The sequence below is a fragment of the Jaculus jaculus genome, chromosome 1, assembly GCF_020740685.1.
Source record: "Jaculus jaculus isolate mJacJac1 chromosome 1, mJacJac1.mat.Y.cur, whole genome shotgun sequence".
Lineage (NCBI taxonomy): Eukaryota > Metazoa > Chordata > Mammalia > Rodentia > Dipodidae > Jaculus > Jaculus jaculus.
The window spans coordinates 7,671,395-7,691,711 of record NC_059102.1 but is presented as its reverse complement, the minus strand read 5'-3'; the positions used below and the strand labels follow the sequence as shown (position 1 = coordinate 7,691,711).

At 47.2% G+C, this 20,317-nt stretch overlaps 1 protein-coding gene across 4 annotated transcripts in view; it reads right to left on the bottom strand.

Annotated features, from left to right (window-relative positions):
- Adam12 (ADAM metallopeptidase domain 12) overlaps positions 1-20,317 on the bottom strand; it is a 304,232-nt gene that overhangs the window by 79,467 nt on the left and 204,448 nt on the right. For all 4 annotated transcript variants that reach the window (XM_045142322.1, XM_045142323.1, XM_045142324.1 and 1 more), the window contains 3 exons: positions 16,388-16,574; positions 9,451-9,516; positions 8,121-8,192 (listed from right to left, as the gene is read on the bottom strand). In XM_045142322.1, the coding sequence (XP_044998257.1) occupies positions 8,121-8,192; positions 9,451-9,516; positions 16,388-16,574 (325 nt within the window). The remainder of the gene's footprint in view (positions 1-8,120; positions 8,193-9,450; positions 9,517-16,387; positions 16,575-20,317) is intronic.

Below are 20,317 nucleotides of genomic sequence, written 5' to 3'. Positions count from 1 at the left end.
CAGGATCGTTTGTCTCAAGCCTAGCTGGGCAGTGTGAGTGGCCAGGGTAGCTTTAGAAACTACTCACAGCTCCTCCATGCCCGACCTAGGTCACACTGACAGGGAGATGGCTCTGTGGTCACAGCAGAGGCAAGGGCACAGTTTACTTTGTTGCCTGTAAGTCTTTTGATGCCAGGGACATGCAGGTAGTGTACAATGAGAAAGCCCTTGCCTTCTGAGACACCAGGCAGACAAAGAGAAAAATGTGGCTCACGATAGCAGCTATGGTCGACTCCACATGGGAATTAGTTGCTAGAAACATCTGGCCAACAAGTAACAAGAGCCATAGAAGTTGTGCATGGGAGAGTTAAGCCCCATTCCAATGCAGTGAGCTGCACTACAAACAACTCCCCAAGGTGGAACATCTGATTCCAGATTCCCCATGCAGGACGGTCCATCCCTTCCCTTGCTGGTCCCCAGAGCTCCACAGTGAGCACTGGGTCAAAAAAAGAACTTGAACTCAACTAGGGCACAAATTATGTCATAGGATATACTGATTATAGTAGTCCAATTTAGTTTCAAAAGGACAATATGATATTAACAAGTCAATGAGACAATTATACAAGCAAAATGCTGCCCAGTAGTATGTTTTTAATCAAGAATTGCTTGACCTGTGATATCTAGTTGCAAGCTCCCAGGCTAGGCTTCCCAGCAAAATTAAGTTCCATAGCTGCTGCAAACACTGCCTGTCCACATTGGGCTACATCTTTGAGCTTGCATCTCAAGGTCAGTCACAGTGATCAGAAAGCAGAAATGGAGGAGATACAATGCCAATGTTTATGCCAGCTTGCTAACAGATGTCCCCAGGGCCAGATACACTGCATGGCTTTGAAGACTGTCTTTTGAGAAAGAGACATGTTTCGCTTCCCAGGAGTGTTGAATGGATGATGAGGCCTGATTATCAGTTTCTCAGAGCAAGCACTGCATGCAGTAAGTTAATCTGGGCTGTTTGCGCATTAGTGAGGAGGCTGGCATTCCTATGGACAGGCTCTCTCAAGCCGCACCCTAGTCCAGACTAAGGGGAATATAGGAAACAATCCCGCCTCTCCAAAGTTAGTGCCAGTGGTCGAGGGTCATGTGTGCGAGGCTCACTCAAGCTTTTCTTCCCTGCCCCTCGGCTTCCGGAAATGAATGTTCCTCCAGGTGCCCTAGTTTACTTCATGCTGTGGCCAGATACCCAACAAGAAGCAGCTTCAGGGAGGAATGTGGTCGTTTTGGCTGACAGTTACATGGGTACAGGCCATCACGGTGGGAGAGTCATGGTGGCCAGAGCAGAAGCCGGCTGGGCACACTACACCAAGTTAGGAAGCGGGGCCGGGGAGGGGAGGAGAGAGACTAGGAAGCGGGGCTGGCTTATGAACCCTCAAGACTTGTCCCTAGTGACCCACTTTTAGAACATATTTTATTTTTATTTACTTATTTGAGAGAGAGCATCAGGGCCTCCAACCACTGCAAACGAACTCAGATGCATGCGCCACCCTGTGCATCTAGCTTATGTGGGTCCTGGGGAATTGTACCTCGGTCCTTTGGCTTTGTAGGCAAACACCTTAGCCGATAAGCCACTTCTCCAGCCTCAGTGACGCACTTTATTCTAGTGCAGCTCCCGCTTCCTAAAACTTTTGACAACCCAAACGGTGCTACCAGCTAGGGACTAAGGTGCTCAACCCCAGGAGCCTATGGGGCTTTTCACACTCAAACCCTGCCCTAAATGCACCGAGGAGTACCGGTACCATCTGGGATTGGTGCTAAGTGCTTGTGAGTTGCCCTTTAATTCTCAAAGCAAACTTATGGGTGAGTTATTGTTCCCATTTTGTAGTTAAGACTTCGAGGTTAGGAAGGCCCAGGTAAATTACTCAAGCTCACAACTGCATGGCTGGACATGAATAGACAGGCTGACTCTAATGCCATTATTTAGACCATTAAGTAACACAATAATGTTGCCCACATGTAAATTCCATGACCCCAGGCCTTGAGAGTCGCTCACAGGCCTCTGCAGGACAGACAGAGCTTGGCAGCTGCCTGCCTGGCTCAGGCATCCCGGAATTTATGCGGATACTCAGAGACCCCACAGAGTGATTCTCCTGTTATACAACAGCCACAAATGTTTGTTCTGCTCTTGCTGAGGGCTAGACTTGGCACAAGGAGACAGCACAAGGATTAGGATGCTGCTGCCCTTGCTCAGCTGCCCAGAGGGTCACCAGGAGGCTTAAGGTATTAGACATGTCACTACAATTCCAGTTAACTCTGGACCAAGAGATAACACCAACAGGAAGTTCAGGGAATGCCGGGCTGGAAGGGGCTAAGGAAGCCTTTCTGGAAGGAGTGGATCTGAAATGAGATGGTAGAATTCCCTGGAGTCCAAGGAGGAACTTGCGCCCTTTGCACAACTGGCTGGAGGAGGAGGAAACCAAGGATAAGTGACGATGTCCCGCCCTCAGAAGATGAGGCCTTTTGGAAGACAGCCACAGAGGCTCAGCTGTAAGGATCTCGCAGCTGGTGCCACCTTCTTGTGGAAGAAGGTTGTGCTGGAGTGATGGGGTCACACAGCAACGATTCCCCCCTCTTTCACAGGCACACGTTCTGTTGCTCTTGCTGGGACATAATCAGGGCCTCACATTTTTTTCTGGAAGCTTCAGACAAGCCTTCTATTTCCATCACTTGGGATTTCCTAAGTGCTTCTCAACATCACTAAGTCACTTCTCTCTTCCAGGCTGGATGCCTTTTTCTCTCTCCAACCCAGTGTAGCCAAGGAGTTGTTGACTTTGAATGGCCCAGTACAGCCAAGTGTCAGCAGGTGAGGAAGTGGTCACTGGAGTAGTCAGTGTTTTGGGGGCTGAAGATTCTCCCATGAGTAGAGTTGCAAAATGGAAATGTGGAATGTTCTATGTATATTGGGCCATCAGTCAACAGGCTTCAATATAGAGTTGGCCAAGGAGCCTGTGTATCCCCACCAGGGTCTCTGGGGAGCTTTTGGGATGGAGAGAGTCACTAGGGCTAGATATGTCCACATGCTCAGTGAATTGGCCTAGCCAGTTGGCATAGTTGACTGAGCCCAGCAAGACTTTTAGAGACATATTCTGGGCTTTTTCTCAGCGTTGGGAGTTGAGCCTAGGGCCTCACACATGACAGGCAAGTGCTCTACCACTGATCTTTACTCCCAGCCCTTAGAGGCAGAGTGCTCTTTAATTCTCAATCTATGTTATTAACAAGCTGCCAACTGCTCTTTTTTAAAACCTTTGTGAACCGATGGAAGATACAACCTAGAATAATATGCAAATACATATCAACACAGGGGCCTAAACATATCACCTTCTAAAATGAAGTTTTAGCAGTCTCTAGGTTGGCTATAATATGGTCCATCACTTCCTGTTTCCTTCCCCAGGCCTAGGAGCTCTCGTTTTCCGTGCTTGGCACACTCTGAGAGTAGGGACAGGCCTTCTGGGCAGCGGTCTGCTTTGCTCTGCTTGCAGCAGCGGCCTGGGCTCCTTGCTGAAGCATCGAAATCTCTCACTCGTCCGTCACTGCAGCTGTCACCCTGTGTGAGACCCCCTGGAGAGCCCTAGCTGACACCTAGGAGAAGCCCCACCCTCGGCCAAATGGATGACATTCCTTAGGCTGAGACTTGGGAATTAGTATTTTAAAGAGCAGTGATAAAAAATAAATAAAGCTTTCCAGGGGATTCTTTTATTTTCTTCTTCTTCTTTTTTTTTTTTTTTAAAGAAAACATTTATTGAGCATTTTAAGGAGCTATGTGCAAAGAAGGGCAAAACAAGGCATCCAGACTGTGAGGATCCTGTTTTCCCTAACCTTGACTTTTCTTTTCTTTTCTTTTTTAATTTCTATTAGCATTTTCCATGATTATAAAAAATATCCCATGTCCAGGGGATTCTTATACCCACCCTGGCCTGGGATACAGATTTTTTTTTTTTTTTTTTTTTTTTTTTTTGCTGGTTTCAAACTTACTAGGTGGCTGCATATGACCTTGAATTTATTTTTTATTTTTAAAAAATATTTTATTTATTTATTTATTTATTTATTTATTTAAGAGAGAGAGAGAAAAAGGCAGATAGAGAGAGACAGAGAGGGAGTGGGCACTCCAGGGCCTCCAGCCACTGCAAGCAAACTCCAGACACATTCGCCATCTTGTGCATCTGGCATATGTGGATACTGGGGAATTGAACCTGGGTCCTTAGGCTTTGCAGACAAGCACCTTAACCACTAAGCCATCTCTCCAGCCCTAGTGATCTTGAATTTCTCATCATCCAGCCTCCACCTCCTGAGTGTTGCCACCTCCTGCTGGCTGGGATTGCAAGCCTGCACCATTACACCTTGTTGAGATAGTGTTGAGAACCAAACCCAGTGCTCTGTGTGCACCAGGCAAGCACTGTGAGCGCCCCCCACTCCACGGCCCCAGTCCTGTGACCAAGCTTAGTCTTGGGCTGTTCTGGATGTCTTTTTCAGCTTCATTTCCCCTGTCTAAATGACTCACTTCTGTCCACTACTCTTCCACATCCACTTGATTTTTGGTAAAACTTAACGTGCAAAGACTTGCTACAGAAAATGCATCAATAAGAACGGGTTGCCCAGGAGTTTGCCCTGCCTCAAAGGTATGCTGGACAAGGGTGATTTCTTGTAGGATGTGGATAGCCATCTGGGATGATCAAGAGCTTTTGTTAGTATGATCAGAGTTAAAGTCTAGTGAGAGACTGGCAGGTCTGTGAGGAGGAAGACCTTCCCCCTTCAGGTGGTAGACTATATTTGAAGAACCTCCAGGAGAACACAGCTCCTGCTGCCTGGATGCCCTTGAGTTGTGGGTGTGCACGTCTAGCCGGTTGCTGTTACCCTTCATGGTATGGGAACCCCACTTTACCGGCCTTCTGATGGGGACTAAAGACCTGTGGCTCTTCAGGAAGCCTGCAGACCATCAGTGCTAGATTGGGACTGCTGTGGCATCCAGCCTCATGGGCTGAGCAACTACCAGGTTCTCACCTCTCCAGCCTACAGACAGCTATTGCTGGACTGCCCAGCCCGTTTCGTGTAAGCTAGCCCAGTAAATCCCCTTTATAATACACTTTCTATCAGTTCTGCTCCTCTAGAGAATCCTGACTAATATGCTATAATATGCTCTCTGTGTTTGTCTGACTTTCAGAAAATTCCATCTGGCCAATGCCCCCAGCCCTGAGTGCAGAGCTACATCTTTGCCTGGGCTGTGTGTTCACAAAACTCTGCTTCCCCTGGGCTCCAAAGCATCGCGCCCCGGCTCCTCCACTACCACTAGCTACCACTTGGACTCCCTCTTTTCCGGGCCTCTGTTCCTCCATCATCACAGGATCTCAGGACCCACAGCAAGCGGTACAGAGCCAAGACCAGGAATCTTGCTGGGCTCAGAGAGGAGGGGCCATTCCTGTGTAGCCCTTCCCTGCCTCTGCACAGGTAAGTTTTCTGCTTCCCTGGCGTGACTTCTGGAGAGGGCAGGCTGATCGGAACCCAGAGCTTGATGCCCCTGATGCCTAAGGACTGCCGCCAGCCATGATCAGCAGCTGTGTCCGTGAGCATCGTCAAATCCTTGACTTCTCAATGCCCCCTCCCTACCTGGGGTCAAACCTGTCACTTCTGCACAGTGGGCTTCTACCATGCCTCTGTTATTGTGTCTCCCCTGCCCACTGATTGCAGGGGTGCCTTGGTCTGATCCCGAGCCTCTCCCCTGATTAGACACATCTGCCTGGCCCTCCACTGATTGTTGCATAAAGCGAACACAGAGGGCATCTGGCCCTTGGGTCAGCTGAATCCCCTCGATTCGTCAGCTTCTGCCCCAACCCATACGCTTGCACTCACACGCAAGCAGAGTCATGTGTGCACACACACAAATGCACACATGCACACATGCATCCAGATGTGTGGGATGCAGGCCAGGCCTCCCCTGCTCTGCTTCCAGCGAGGGTGCACTCACCCTCTGCCTTGTAGGACCCACCTCTCCTCACCCACCCTGACACCTGAAATGCCCCTGCCCTGGAGGAGGTAAAGAGTCCTCTCTGCCCCTTGGCTCACATGTTGCTTCAGGATCTGTCACCTGGGAGCGGGCTGAGTGGCTTGTGTATCTGTCTTCATGTGACCCTGCACTAACTTCAAAACCAGAGAACCATCTCTGATTCTTTCTGAATTCTTGATGCATACAGTTCAGTACAGTGTAGAAGGGAGACAAATTTCTAGAAGGGCCTATGTCTTTCTTTTGCTGAAAACTTTGAAATTCAAATTGAATATAACAGGCTTGTTTGGAAAGACAACTAGAATGAGTGGGTCTCTAACACTGCCCTGTGTAAAGAGTCACAGTTTTAGAGAAGTCTTGCTGAGAAAGACTCGGCAATGTCCAGGCAGGTCCTTCTACCACTGCTGTCACAGGGAGGAGACAGGGCATGCTGTGAAGATCTGGGCCTGGGGTTATCAGCAAACTGCATGGAGAATGTCGGGAGCTTCTGAAAGTGCCAATATGCAGACACACCCTCACCCTGGCTGCACATATCCCTCAGAAAGGCCTTTGCTCCCAGCCAGAGATGCTTCTGTAGTGGACATGGTGGTAGACACTGAGGAGACTTAAAGTTCATCAATGCTGAAACAAAGAGGCTGTTGAGAACCCAACAGTAAGCGAGGCCTGCCCAAGGTCCAGGGAACAACACAGAAGACAGGGTGGGAAGAACGTAAGAGCCGTAGGACGGGAAGGGCACTCTGGGGCACTGTCCTCTAGTCATGAACCAAATGGGGCATTTATGACCTCACAGGGGTTATTGCCTCCCCCAAGACCTGTGCAATTATGAACCCATCAATATTTTGACACATGGGAGGACAAAAAGAAAGAAACATCAGTACAGAAGAAGGACTATTTGGAAAGAGGAGGAGCTCAGGTGCGTGGGAGTGGGGCAAGGGGGACAAAAGAGGAATAAGGACAAATTACTGTAGTTCGTGTATTAAACTCTCAGTAAGAGCCCATGAAAAGGAGGAGCTGAGATCACAACATGAAGGAAACGAGCATGGAAGTGACTGTCCTGTGGAGATGGATGTACTTGTTGGTCCCCTCCAGCCTTCCTGCTTCCTGGCCAACATGAGGTCAGCAACTCTGTTCAGTCATGTTTGCTCTGCCATGACATTGGCCTGGCCTCAGCCCAGAACAATGGAGGCAGAAGACTTGGTCTAAAACATCTAAAACTGTGAACCAAAATAAATGCTTCCTCTTTCAAATTGATTCTTAAGGGTATTTGGTAAAAAATGTTAAAAACAATGTAGTGGCTGGGCGTGGTGGCACACGCCTTTAATCCCAGCACTCGGGAGGCAGAGGTAGGAGGATCGCCGAGAGTTCGAGGCCACCCTGAGACTACATAGTGAATTCCAGGTCAGCCTGAGCCAGAGTGAGACCCTACCTCGAAAAACCAAAAAAAAAAAATGTTGGGTCATGACTTGCAGAGACATTTATCATACCAATAACTGTGGGCTAACTCCACAATGCACAACCCATTTACATCAACAAGGAGGGTCCAATGGGAGGGGGTAGATCATAGATGAGCCTAAACAATGGTACCAAACTGCCTGTATTTGCTGAAAAGAAAACTAATAAATTAAATTACAAACAAACAAACAAACAAAAAACAATGTAGTGATCAGGACAAAAGTCAACTTCTGTGTTCTTGGACAGTGGAGCCCCCCTACCACACCCCATTGGCACTAGGCTATACTATGGGAAACCAGGGAAGAGGCCCGGCTTGGGAGTTCTCAAAGGGTCCAGTGTACCCTACAAAGGTTCTAGATCCAAATGGAGAGTCCAAGAGTCCCAGAGGCTTGAACTCTCCCTGGCCAGAAGGGAACCTGAGTCCCCAAGGTGGCTGCAGCCTAGACCTCTGTGGGCTGGATTCTTCTGAAGCTGTCCAGGACCCGGAAGGACATGTTCAGAGGACGGAACACTCTGAGCACCAGCGCAGGACCCAGATGTGGAACCTGGGCTTCCCGCTCAGTCACACGAGGCGCCCTTAATTCTCCCAACTCCATTTCCAAAGACATGACACAAGTGATTTAGTTACCCCAAGGTAACTTACCTTGTCCACGTGATTAGCAATCTCTATCAATCGTTGCTTGACCTTTTCCAGATCTTTTCCTTGCCTCTGAAACTTAACAATTTTAAATGTCAATGTTAATAATGGCAACAATATCAATTAATTTTCATTATCTCAGCTCCTGAAAAGTGACATGTTGGGCTTTTGCAATGCCTGCCACCTCCTTGGAGCCCTCCACAGTCATGGTGAGAGGAGCTCGAGTTCTGCCAGGTAATTTCCCCATCTGGGGAGTCCCTGAGACTCCCTGAAACTCACCCTTGCCAAGTGCTAGTTTTCCAGCCTCATAAATTATGAAGACAGTGACAGGTTTTGGCAGAAGGAAAACGGACAATGAGAAGGCAGGCCAAAGCCATTTTTCATATCATCAGCTTGATTTTAACTTCCCAAGAATTTTTCTTTATATTTGTTTTTAAAAATTAAATATGAAAGGCAATAGAAGCTCATGGCATTATGTCAAACAATACAGAGGAGAATGGATAAAAAGTGAATAAATTCCCCATCCTCTCCTCTCATCTAACTTCTAGAATGAGAACAGTTTCCTGAGAAATTGTCAAGCCTGCTTCATTCATGTGTGACGAATGAGAAGATTTCACCTGATTCCTAGTATATCAGTGAGACAGTTATGAAATAGAGAAGATAATCTAAGAGAAGACAAACTCAGAATTAATTAAAAGAAAAAACTAACAGAACTCAAGGTAGGATCTCTCTGTCATGTCTGTATAGCCTTCATTTATTCCCTTCATTACTCATTCATTCATTCACTCTGATTTGGGTCACATCAGGCATTTTATACACTTAACTTTCCCTCCCAATGTCTTCAAATATAATCTAAAGCCATTCATCATTTCTCCTTATTTGGAGAGCTTAGCTACAGAGAAGCTCTGGGTTTGTTTTGTAGCCTTTGCTATTATTTTCTAATATTTGCCCATTCTCAAGTCACAAGTTGCTCTTGCTTTTTAAGTTTCCAGTAATTGTTAAGAACACACTGACAGGGCTGGAGAGATGGCTCAGCAGTTAAAGCACTTGTCTGCAAAGCCTAAGGACCTGGGTTTGATTCCCCAGTACCCACATTAAGTCAGATGCACAAAGTGGCACATGTGTCTGGAGTTCATTTGTAGTGGCTAGAGGCCCTGGTATGCCCATGCTCTCTCTCCCTCTATCTGCCTCGTTCTCTCTCTCTTTCAAATAAAGAAATAAAATATTAAAAAAATCTTTTCAAAAAGAATGCATGGACAATGGAATTAAAGCTAACATCTCCTTTCTTCTTTCTTTCTAAAGCCAGCTTTTCTGGGAAACTTCCAGAAGTTCTTACCTCTCGGTTGTCTGCGACAATAACCAGCTCCACGTACTTGGTCATCTTGAGGGTCTCTCTTTTGTGCTGCCAAAAGTAACCAGGAATTTAGTCTTTCTGAGCGCTGCTCTAGCATTTCCTGACTGCTGATACTGGCAGTGTCTCTTAAGATGAACAGAACAGAAGTTGATCCCAACCCTTCTTTTTATTGTTGCAAAATTTCAGCAGGAGTAATTGGTTTCCATTTCTATTCATGACATCTTGCAAAGGATTTTAACCTTCCTGCCGAATCACGGACTGTAGGTTCAAAAGAAGTCAGGGTCACCGTTAAACAAAAAACCCCCAGAACGCTGTGGGAGGGGAGCCTTCAAAGGCCACTGGGCTGCAGGCTGAGCTGAAGATCTCCCCAGGCTTTGCCCACGTCCATCCCGTACGGCGTTTCCCTCACTTTGCGGCCCACGTGTGCTCAGTCTCTGACCTGAGGAAAGTTTGGGACAAACGTCCACCCCTATGGGTGACACCGTGAGCTGACTGCTCACTTACATGTCTAGTCAGGGGCATCAGAGGACAGGGCTGGTTTGGAGCAGGAAGGACATCCAGGTCAAGGAGCAGAGATTGGAGAAGGAGGTGCTGGGCGAGCTTGAAAGGGAGGCCAGAAAGGAACATTAATTAATAACAATAGAAAGCCCCAACTATGCCCAGGAGAGGAAGGCCTGGCAGGAGGGCAACTGTTGAGAAGAACATAGAAACTAGTGGCTCATGGGCAGAGATGGGGCAGGCGGGCACAGAAGCTCCCAGACAAGACGGCCTCTGAGGTGGGTTACATTTTAATCAAGCTTTCTCAGAAAGCATTTCCACTCTTCCCTGAATCACTGGGAGACTCCCAAAGGCATTTCTTTTTTAAGGAGAACTAAAGCAATTCATGGAGGGTGGTCTCAGAAAGCAAACATAAAACACAAAAGCCAAGCTTTCTGTTTCTGCAATAACACGTAGCTGGAGGAAGCGGGGGCCGCGGGGCCCGGTCCTCCCGCCCCGAGCCGCTGCTTTATGACTCGCGCCCGGGCCCTGCTTAAGCCGAAAGGCGCAGGGCACCGCCGCTCTTCCAGACCAAAGAGGAGGGATGAGAGCAGACCGTGAATCAGATTCCCAGTCACAGAACCCTGAGGGAAACATCTTTTATAAAACAAATCCCCATCAGGCCTGGATCTTCCAAACAGAATTTTACAAGAAAAATGTTTGTGTTACAGTGGTGTTTCTGCTTGCTGCCCAGCTGTGCTGATTCATGAGTTTAGGTGTCCCTGAAGAAGTCTGGAAAGCTCATGGAGGAAGGAAAACTAAAGCACCATGAAAGGTATAATTTCTCATGCTTTTACAGTGCTGCAAGGAAAAAATGTCAGCCTTGGTAACTATATGTACAGGCAGGCTCTGTGGTGATAACTATGGACTTATAAAGGGGGGAAAATTAACCCCTGTGGCGCCCACGTGTGAAGACAAAATGAGACACTTTCTAGAAGTGAGAAGGCCTTATTCCTTTCCCTTCCTGGGGGTATCAAAGAAGCCGAAAGCTCTCTTTTGCCCACAATTTCCCTGATCAACCATGAATAAACCCAGCTAATTATGCAGACAAACATATAGTTCTGGAAATAAAGAAATACATTAATCTCCTATCGAAAAACTCGTTGAAGGAGTTCTGGTTGTTTAGACATTTAGGTTTTTAGGCTGTGGAGAGGGAAATCAACTACCAGAGGACATTTCCAACTGGCCTCGGATTGTCATTTAGAAAATACACAATTCCAGATAATGAAAACAAACACATGAACACAATTTTCCTGTCTCTGCAGTTTTCAGAGAAATCCACATTTTCTCATGAATTCAGAGAATTGCAAGCTCAGAGAGAAGTTTAACCACATCATAATGAAAAGCCACAGGGGAGTGGCCAGCTCCCCGCTCTAAGAGAGGCTTAAATTACCTCCACATGACTTCCACCTATCTAGGCTATCCAGTTTTCTTCTTTTTTAAGGAATCATATTTTTTTAAATTGGTGATATGAGCTGGAACAACTGAATCTGGTTGCTTGGCTGAGTTTTCATTTTTTGGGCTTGTGAACAAGAGTGTGTCCCCCACAACAGGAACCCGTCTCAGAACGGCACAACAGTTCCAGCTCCCAGGTGGGAACAGAGGCATTCCTGAGTATTGCTACAGGGAACCGTTCTGGGGCCTCTGGAAGTCAAGCCAGCCAAGTTTGTAGATGTAGACTATTACCCAGAGAGCTCGCCATGACCTCTGGCACAGAGAACTCGGTTCAAGTTCGGAAAGCAAGTCGAAACAGGGGTTCCAGTGGTTCCCATCACAATCTTGTTTTCCCACAGCCACACTGCAGAGTGCTCACTCATCCCATAGTGTCTCCTGGGAGCTCACTGTGTGCCACATGCTGTGCTGGGGAGACAGCGATGCATAAGGCCAAAGTCACTGCCCCCATGAGCGCATCTTCTAGTGGGGGGGCTCTGGCAGATGGAGCCATAATGAAGACCTGACAGCTGGGCGTGGTGGCGCACGCCTTTAATCCCAGCACTTGGGAGGCAGAGGTAGGAGGATCGCCTTGAGCTCAAGGCCACCCTGAGACTACAGAGTGAATTCCAGGTCAGCCTGGGCTAAAGCGAGACCCTACCCCAAAAATCCAAAAAGAAAAAAAGAACTGACAAGAACAAAGTAACAAAGAAAATAGAGAGGGTTAAGGATAAGAGCGGGGTCTTGGGAGGGTGGCAAAGAGCTGAGCCCAGAAGCAAAGAAACCAGGTGAGAGGAAACGCCGACAGCTGAAGGCCCGAGGCCGGGGACAGCTGCAAGGCCGGCGTCACCGGCAGCAGGGCTGCTGAGCCAGCGATAGGTCAGGGAGGGGCGAGAAGGTGGAGACGGGCTGCAGCAAGGCGGCCGGAGGGTAATCTAATCGTCCAAGAGCGCAGGATGGAAGATCTAGAAATGAGCCCTCTGGCTGCTGGGAGGGCAACGGGCAGGCTGTGTGCCACCTGCACAGAAGCCAGGGCTGCCTCCTGGCAGGCAGGGTGCAGAGGGTGGAGAGATGCTAACATATTCGGGGTGGGTGCAATGCAGGACAGCTATGACGGTGGCTCAGAGCTGGCAGAGGTGGCACAGGGATGGTTGATCGTCCCTAGCCACAAGAGTCTTGATCCAGCACTCCATCCTGACTCTCCAGTGACTTCTGCACAGGGGCCAGTGAGGGGTGCACTCTGTTGGGAGGCCATCTTTACAGTGTGCCAGTGACCTGCAGATCCTCAGGGGACACAGTCTCTAATTCTTGGCTAACATGTGGGCAGGCAAAACTAATAAGAACATGAGACGATACACCAGAAGAAATGGCCACATCAAATGGACACAAAGAATCCAGTGAACCCTGTTCCCCCAAAGCCATCAGCACAAAGGAGGCCTGTCACTACGAAGAGTTTCAAAGAGCTTGAGACTCAACAGGAGCACAGAGCTGGAACACGGCACCCCAGTTCACCCCAGTAGAGAGAGCCCAGGAGATAGCACAGCCTGTGCCTTCTGCTTCCCTCACCTTAAGGAAAGCAGGGACGCGGGCTCTCAGGGTGGCATGGAGGTGAAGATGGCTATGTCAGAGGGGAAGTACATGTACGGTTATTATCAAAGATCTTGCAAGTAGTTCTGGCTCTGGTCAGCTCCTGGGATTCCCTGTTATTAGATGTTAACTGCTCTAGATATTTCCATGAGGGCTAAGATGGCCACCGTGCTGTGGCTACCACTAAACAGATATCATGTGCTGTCTGGGAGCCTAGAAGTAATGGTATCTGTCCATGCCAGCGTGGCTGTGTTGAGGACACCCAGCTGCTTCTCTCTGACTGGTCATCCTTCTGTGTACTCGAAGGCCTAAGTGAACATTTCTCCCCAGAGAAGCCAGCAAGCTTTGCCTCGACTCACAATTATGCATAGTAATGGAGGGGTGATGGTAGAGTGGATGCCTAGAGAAAGGGTAACTCAACACTAATTCCCATCTGCCACTGGGTTAGGTGATGTGAATTTCTCCATTAGCAGACTGAGCTTTTGCCTTGCATGGAGCTGGCTGAGACAGCTGTTAAAATTCCTTTCCATTCTTGAAGGCACAGCCGATGGAGAGAGATGGGCTCAGGGAGGTGAGCTGAGCAGTCGGGTGCCTCAGGCTGGACTGAAAATCCCAAAAGGGAGGGAGGGAGAGAGCAAGCGAGCACACAGATATGACCCTCTTGCTTCTCTGTGCCCTTCCAGAAGCAGCTTGGGCTCTCACTACCATCTAATGTAGAGCCTTGTAAAAATGACAGACAATAGCTCAGGTTTATATGATGGCCGCTGGTACTCTGAAGTCAGATTGATTCCTGATGTTTCGAGAACACAACACCTACAGAGAAGTCCCAATAGTTAACGTTTAGCAGGGTCAAGGAAATGCTGGAGAAAAGCAAATGTGTTTGGTGCATTGCATAAACAAGATTAATTAGCTGCAGTTGCATTGATTTTTTTTTTTTAGTATAAGATAAAGGCAGCACAGTGAGGCAAATAATTAGCATGAAACCGGAATCTGTGCATTTCATATTTATCATCGGTGGAACCCCAAACCACCTTCCAGGTGACTGCAACTCCCAGCTATTCCAGTTATTTGGAAATTATTTTTGAACCATTTGCATTATATACTCACACATCAGGTCAAGGACATTTTCTTTTTCTCTTGCATAAGAACAATCACAACTATTGGTAGAGTGCCTGTGAGAGCTGAGGTGAACAGCCTTCATGCCTCCTCTTTTCAATTTAAAGGTTCATTTACACTTCCATATGCATTATTAACAAAATAGCCCATTAGGCAGGCTCCTCCATTTCTCTACAAGTCAACATGACTGGAAATTACTGTGCCAGTCATGGTTCTGGAGTGTTGTGTATGCTTAGAGAATTAAAATATGGCTGGCAAGTACAGATCAGGTCTGTACTTCTAAATGAAATGGCAAACATATTTGAGCATCATTTAAACTGTCAAGTTATAAATTACACAGCATGGATAATAGGCATCCAACCAGGTGCTCAAAGCCAAGCGCCTGGAAAGCAAAAGTGCAAAAAAAAAAAAAATGTTCTACTTGTTTATGATTGGTAAAAGGGATCACTCAGTCATGTCTTATCCAAGGTCTGGACTCAAAGGCAAATGTGTTTGAAGAGCGAAATAAACACAAGCAGGACCACAGAGATAGTATGTGTGGTGATAGCTTGTGAACGCATCGCTCCACAGGGTAGAGCTGGGGTTGTAAGCCTGTCACTCGAAAGGGGATGGGGTTGGGGCTAGGGTTGGGGGAGAAGTGGAGGATGGACCATTCTTGAGCTGAGGCACTGCTATTCCTGGGAGCCTTTTTTGTTTCCTTTTTTTTTTTTTTTGAGACAGAGTCTCAGGCTGGTCTCAGACTCACTATATAACAGAGGATGACCTTGAACTCCTGATCCTTGTGCCTCTATCTCCTAAGTGGTGGAATTATAGCTGTGTACTAGCACCCCTGGCGCCACTGGGTAGTCTTAAGCTCTGCTCTCTGGGATTCAGATACAGCTCCCTGTCTGTCCATCCATGTCAGGGTAACCAGAGTACCTAACAAGAAAGCTTTCCTCTCTATGGGGAGGCAGAAAGAAGGGCTTCAAGCATCTTGGGTACAGTTTCATAGACAAAACCTGGGCTGAATGAGGGAAGAGTCTATGACTGGTTCAGTTCAGAGCAGTTTAGGGGAGCAGACACCATTCAGGGAAGGAGAGAAAATCATGTAGCATAAGTCTTACTGTCTGGATTTAGAAAGAGGACTCAGAGGAGCTGGAACGTAGTTCAGTGGTAGAGCACTTATCCAGCATGTGTGAGACCCCAAATTTGAACCCTAGCACTAAGTGGGGATGAAAGAAAGAAAAGAAAGGATTTAGAACAGACCACAAATAATATTCACAGAGCGTTGACTGTGGGATGTTCCATCAACTCAAGGTCAGGAGAGACGAAGTGTGTTCAGTGGAACATGAAGGGCAGGTCACTGTCCCAGACAGTGGAGGTGTTAGCAACAGTGACATTATATGTTTAATTTGTTTTGAATTCTTCTCAATTGAGGAACAGGGAATCCAAATATAAAAATAATCCAAGGAATTGTTGACAATTTCTGGTTGTGTTCAACTTCAAGACCTGCAAGCTAGTGGGGGGGAGACCCCTTTACTCTTTGCTGACAGAACTCTGCTATGGCCTGTGTAGTCCAAACAATGTGGACGGTGAGGGGCAGGCTGCCTCTGGGGTGGAAGTTTCCCAGGATCCCAGGGGGCAAGCCTGCTTATAGTCCAGACTCTTCTAATGCCACGGCAGGAGTCACTTGGCCATTAGAGTCAGGGCAGGTGACTAGGCAATGAAGATTGCCATGCAGTCCCAGAGGGCAACGGCAGGGATTACCTGGGTGGAGGCAGCAAGACTCCTTAGCAAAACTTCCTCGAGAAGGACTCACTGCTCCTCTGCACAAGCAAGAGTGCGGGAAGCATCATTTCCTACATCCTGTTCTCAAAAGTCCAGCTGTGGAACAAGCTGGGAGCAGCAGGAGCTCAACGTGGTCTTTTCCCTCTGGAGAAGGTGAGCGGCCAGAGAGAGACAAGGCCCATGCTTACTTGTTAGCAGAGGGGTGCCCACTGCACATGTCACAGCAGACATGATGAATGGCAACTCTGCCATCCCCGATCCTGATGATGTGACTTTGTCCAGCATGTGTGCAAGTCTGAGGCTGACATTTACAGCATGAGTGGTGAAGATTTTGATCTATGGCCGTTCTCCTACAGAATGGGACTTCCCAGTCCCTTGATGCCACATCCAGTGGTGACTCTGCTCTGGACCTCTCAGCATTGCACGCCTCTGCCCTGAGCCTTCAGCTCCTCAGAAACATAAATGTGAGTTTCTCTCTTACCCTTCTTGCCTGCATCTGAGAGGTGGCAGGTGATGCATGTCCCATGGTGAGGCTGGATGAGTTGTGATGAGATCCACATGACCCCCAGAAGCTCCTGAGCTTCTCAGCTGAGAAGACCCTGTGTCTGTCAGTGGCATTTTCCATTGGTTCTAAAATGTATGCTTTATTTTCAAACATAATAAGTCCCCTGTCGAAAAGGAAATAAGAAAAAATGTTAATGTATAAGGATAGATCCTTGTTTATGGCTGAGACGATTCGTAATGAGGGAGAGAATAAAAGGCGAAATGTCAATTTAGTTATATTTTCAGGATTTAATAGGAAAGGACATTTCTGTGAGTTGTGTTTGCAGATTCATTTTGTGAATTGTTTGAAAAGCAAATCTAAGGATATTTTTCTTGTTTTAAATGTTTTATGGTTAAAAAGAGACTGCATTTTTTCCTTTCTGTGTTTTTCTTTCTTTCTTTTTTTAAATGTCTCAAACAGATACAATGCAGGGAAGGAGAATCTGAAGAAAAGATGTCTGATCTGCCAATAACGGCATCTGAGTTACCGACACAACTCAGACAGGAAATCCTCCTTTACTTCTTACAAGACATTCCTTACATCTCAATGATTTACCCTGCTCAGACATGCTCCCCGAATCTTTGAAGAGATTCAGACATAAGGATGAATGAAAATTTGTATTGTTTTTATATTTTCCCTCATTTAATCTGTGAGATATGTGCAAATCAAAGAATCAGTGTAACTCCTCAAAGCATTCAACATGTTCCTTGGAGGGGGAGACCTGGCCTTGGGTCCAGTGGAGAGCTCCATGTAGAATGGGGAGATGTGGGGCTGGGCACGCAGCTCCGTGGGGAAGAGCTTGTCAGGCGAGCACAGGAGGGCCTGGGTTGGTTTGGTTCCCAGCAGCGGCGATGTACAAACCTCAGGATATCTTGCCTGCCTGCCGCCCCCATGGCGAAGAGCGGGGGCTCCCTGCTCATCCAGTGTAATGACAAACTACAGCTCCAGGGCCAGTGAGAGGTTCTGGGGAATTAGGTAGAGAGGAAGACACCTGATGTGTTCTGCTGGCCTACACACACGTGTGCTTGAGGCATATGCATCTGCACACACATGTGCACACACACTGCACACATACTACACACACACGCACACACACACCACTCCAAAAGAAAAAATAAAGAACACTGTGGGGCAGTCCTGTGGTTCAACAGCTGGTCCCTGGTGCCGGCAGCTCTGGGTTTGAGTGAGTTCCGAGCTATATGACCTCATCTGCGCTCCTGGGTCTCATTGAACTCAGATTCCTCCTGTACCGCGGGGACAACTGCCGTGACAACTTGCAGGCCAGTGACTTTAAATGGTGGCAAGTCCACAAATTAATGCTGTCCATGGGTTCTTCCTCAGAATTTCCAGCTTAGGCTCGTCCTGTCTTTTGTGAACTCATCTTCCTGTAGGACTATTGGCCATCTGAGGTTCTGTGATGACGAACACAGCGTTTGCAAGGTAAATACGCACTGTGAATGACAGTAACTAAGAAAGAAACCTGGCAGCCAATATTTAGGTTTGCAAATAAAGTTATAGATTGCAAAAAAAAAAAAAAAAGACACACAAATTTGCTTGATATTCTAGTTTACAAAGGCAGAGGTGGCATCTAGCCATGGACCAAGACCCTCATCTGGCCTTCTGGAATCAGAATAGATGCCTATCTTGATCTGGACTGGTGTCCCTGGCCCCAGGGGATCAATATCTTTCCAGTGATAGGGAATGCCTGCTGAACAGTTTCCATTGCTACCTTATCCAAGGAGGGACAGCAAAGTCCTTTGACTTAAAAGGTGCTTCTCTCTCTCTCTCTCTCTCTTTCTCTCTGCGCACACGCACACAAGTGCATGTGTGAACATATGTACTTGAGTATGCATGCAAATGGAGGCCAGAGGACAGCCTTGGTTGTTAATCCTCAGGCGCTATCCACCTTTTTAAAAAATTTTTTTGAGACTGGATCTCTCCTTGGCCTGGATCTCCCCAAGTAGGCTGGGGTTACAAATTCCTGTCATTATACCAGGCTTTTTTTTTTTTTTTTAAATATGGCTTCTGTGGCTTGAGCTCAGGTCCACATGCTTGCAAGGCATGCCCTTTACTGAGTGAGCCATTTCCCCAGCCTCTCAAAGGTGCTCTTTGATGCATTAAAGGTTTTGGGAGAAGTGGCAGATCGGGTCCCAGTAAACTGTGAATTCCACAATCGTAGCACATCCCATCACTCCATAAGGCAACCACATTTCTATGCCTTAGCACACTTCAAGCAAGTCATCTTTCTACCAATGGACCCTCATAACATAATGACTCAACTTTTTCTGAGACAGAATCCTCCTTGAAGGCCCAAGAATGAGCCACACATATGTTATGGGTTAACAACAAAATGTTTCAGGTTGTATTAGCAGACTCTGACCAAAGGATAGAGTTCAGATGCCAGGTTCAGGACATTGGTTCCAATGTGTAATGTAAAGGTGAGTACATCTCTAGCCCATAGAAAATACCAGAGGAAGTGGCATGATGCATCAGTTTCCTTCGGACGATCTGGGAATGTTCCAAAGCAGGGCTCCTACTGCCCGTCGGCTAGGTTAGTCATTCACTCACTCAGGCTCTGTTGATCTGTGGCCCTTGGGCAGGTGGCTACACAACCATTCTTAAGTTATGACAACATGACAGCATTTCCGTTCTCAAATTCTTCAATAGGAAGAAGGTTGAGTCAGGTGGGTGACTCTTTTGGATGGGACAGTGGCCTGTGGCCACAATCCTGTTTTCCCACAGCCACACTGCAGAGTGCTCACTCATCCCATAGTGTCTCCTGGGAGCTCACTGTGTGCCACATGCTGTGCTGGGTCATTAATGTTGCCTTTAGGAAGTTTATATCAAGTGAAAGCTCGTTAGAGGCTGGGTAGATAGCTGAGCAGTTAAAAGTACTGGAAACTCAAGTGTGAGGGTCTGAGAAGAACTGAGAGGGCCGGAGTTAGAACCCTGGCACCAGGTGACAAAGCTGCGTGCGGCTATACATGCTGTCACCCTAGTCCTGGGGGGGGGGGGTGAGACAGGAGAATGCCTGGGGCTCACAGGTCCACCAGTTTGACTAATGCACGCCCCCAAAATAAAACACCACCCCCTCCAAAACAGTAGCTCCAGGTTTGGTGAGAGACTCCATCTCCAGAAAGCCGTGTGGAAAGGGTAACGGAAGATACACAATGGTCTCCTCCGGCCTCCACATGTGTGTGCACGGGGTACATGCACACACACACATACCACATTACACACAGTAACACACACACACACTCCCAAACTAGCAAGAAAGAAGAATTTTAAACACAAGAAAGAGAAAGTAGAAAGAAACCCAAGTGAAGGAGAAATAAAGATTTGTTTGAAAAATGTGCTTTTCTGCCCTAAAAAACAAAGTGGCTCCAAAATTTTAGCATTCACTACAACATGTTCTGTTTTGCCTTGACTTCTGCGAGCTGGAGCTATGTAGGGAAACGTGCCACCATGCTCTAATGAGAAGCAAATTGCTGAAGAAGTTTTTCTACTTAGTGGAAAATTTCTAGAAATGGTTTCTTGGTCATAAAAATGTTCTCATATCTCCTTTTATCTTTCAAGTCATCCAAAGGCCCAATGATGAGAAGCGGGGGTGAAGGCCTTCCCTTCGCCCCACACAGTTGGCAGTCCCCATCACAGTATAATTCAATAATTGCTTTGGGCTATCTTGGGTATAATTAATCATTTAGCTCTAAAGATTGCTGGAAACAACAGTGGTTACAAAATTCATGCACTCAAGGTTTCAGAGATGTAAAAATCTGATGTTCTCACAGCCCTTTCTGGCCCCAAGTTAGATAAGGGAAGACAATTTGTTTTAAGTTGAGTGTCATAGATATTTGGTTATAAACTTGA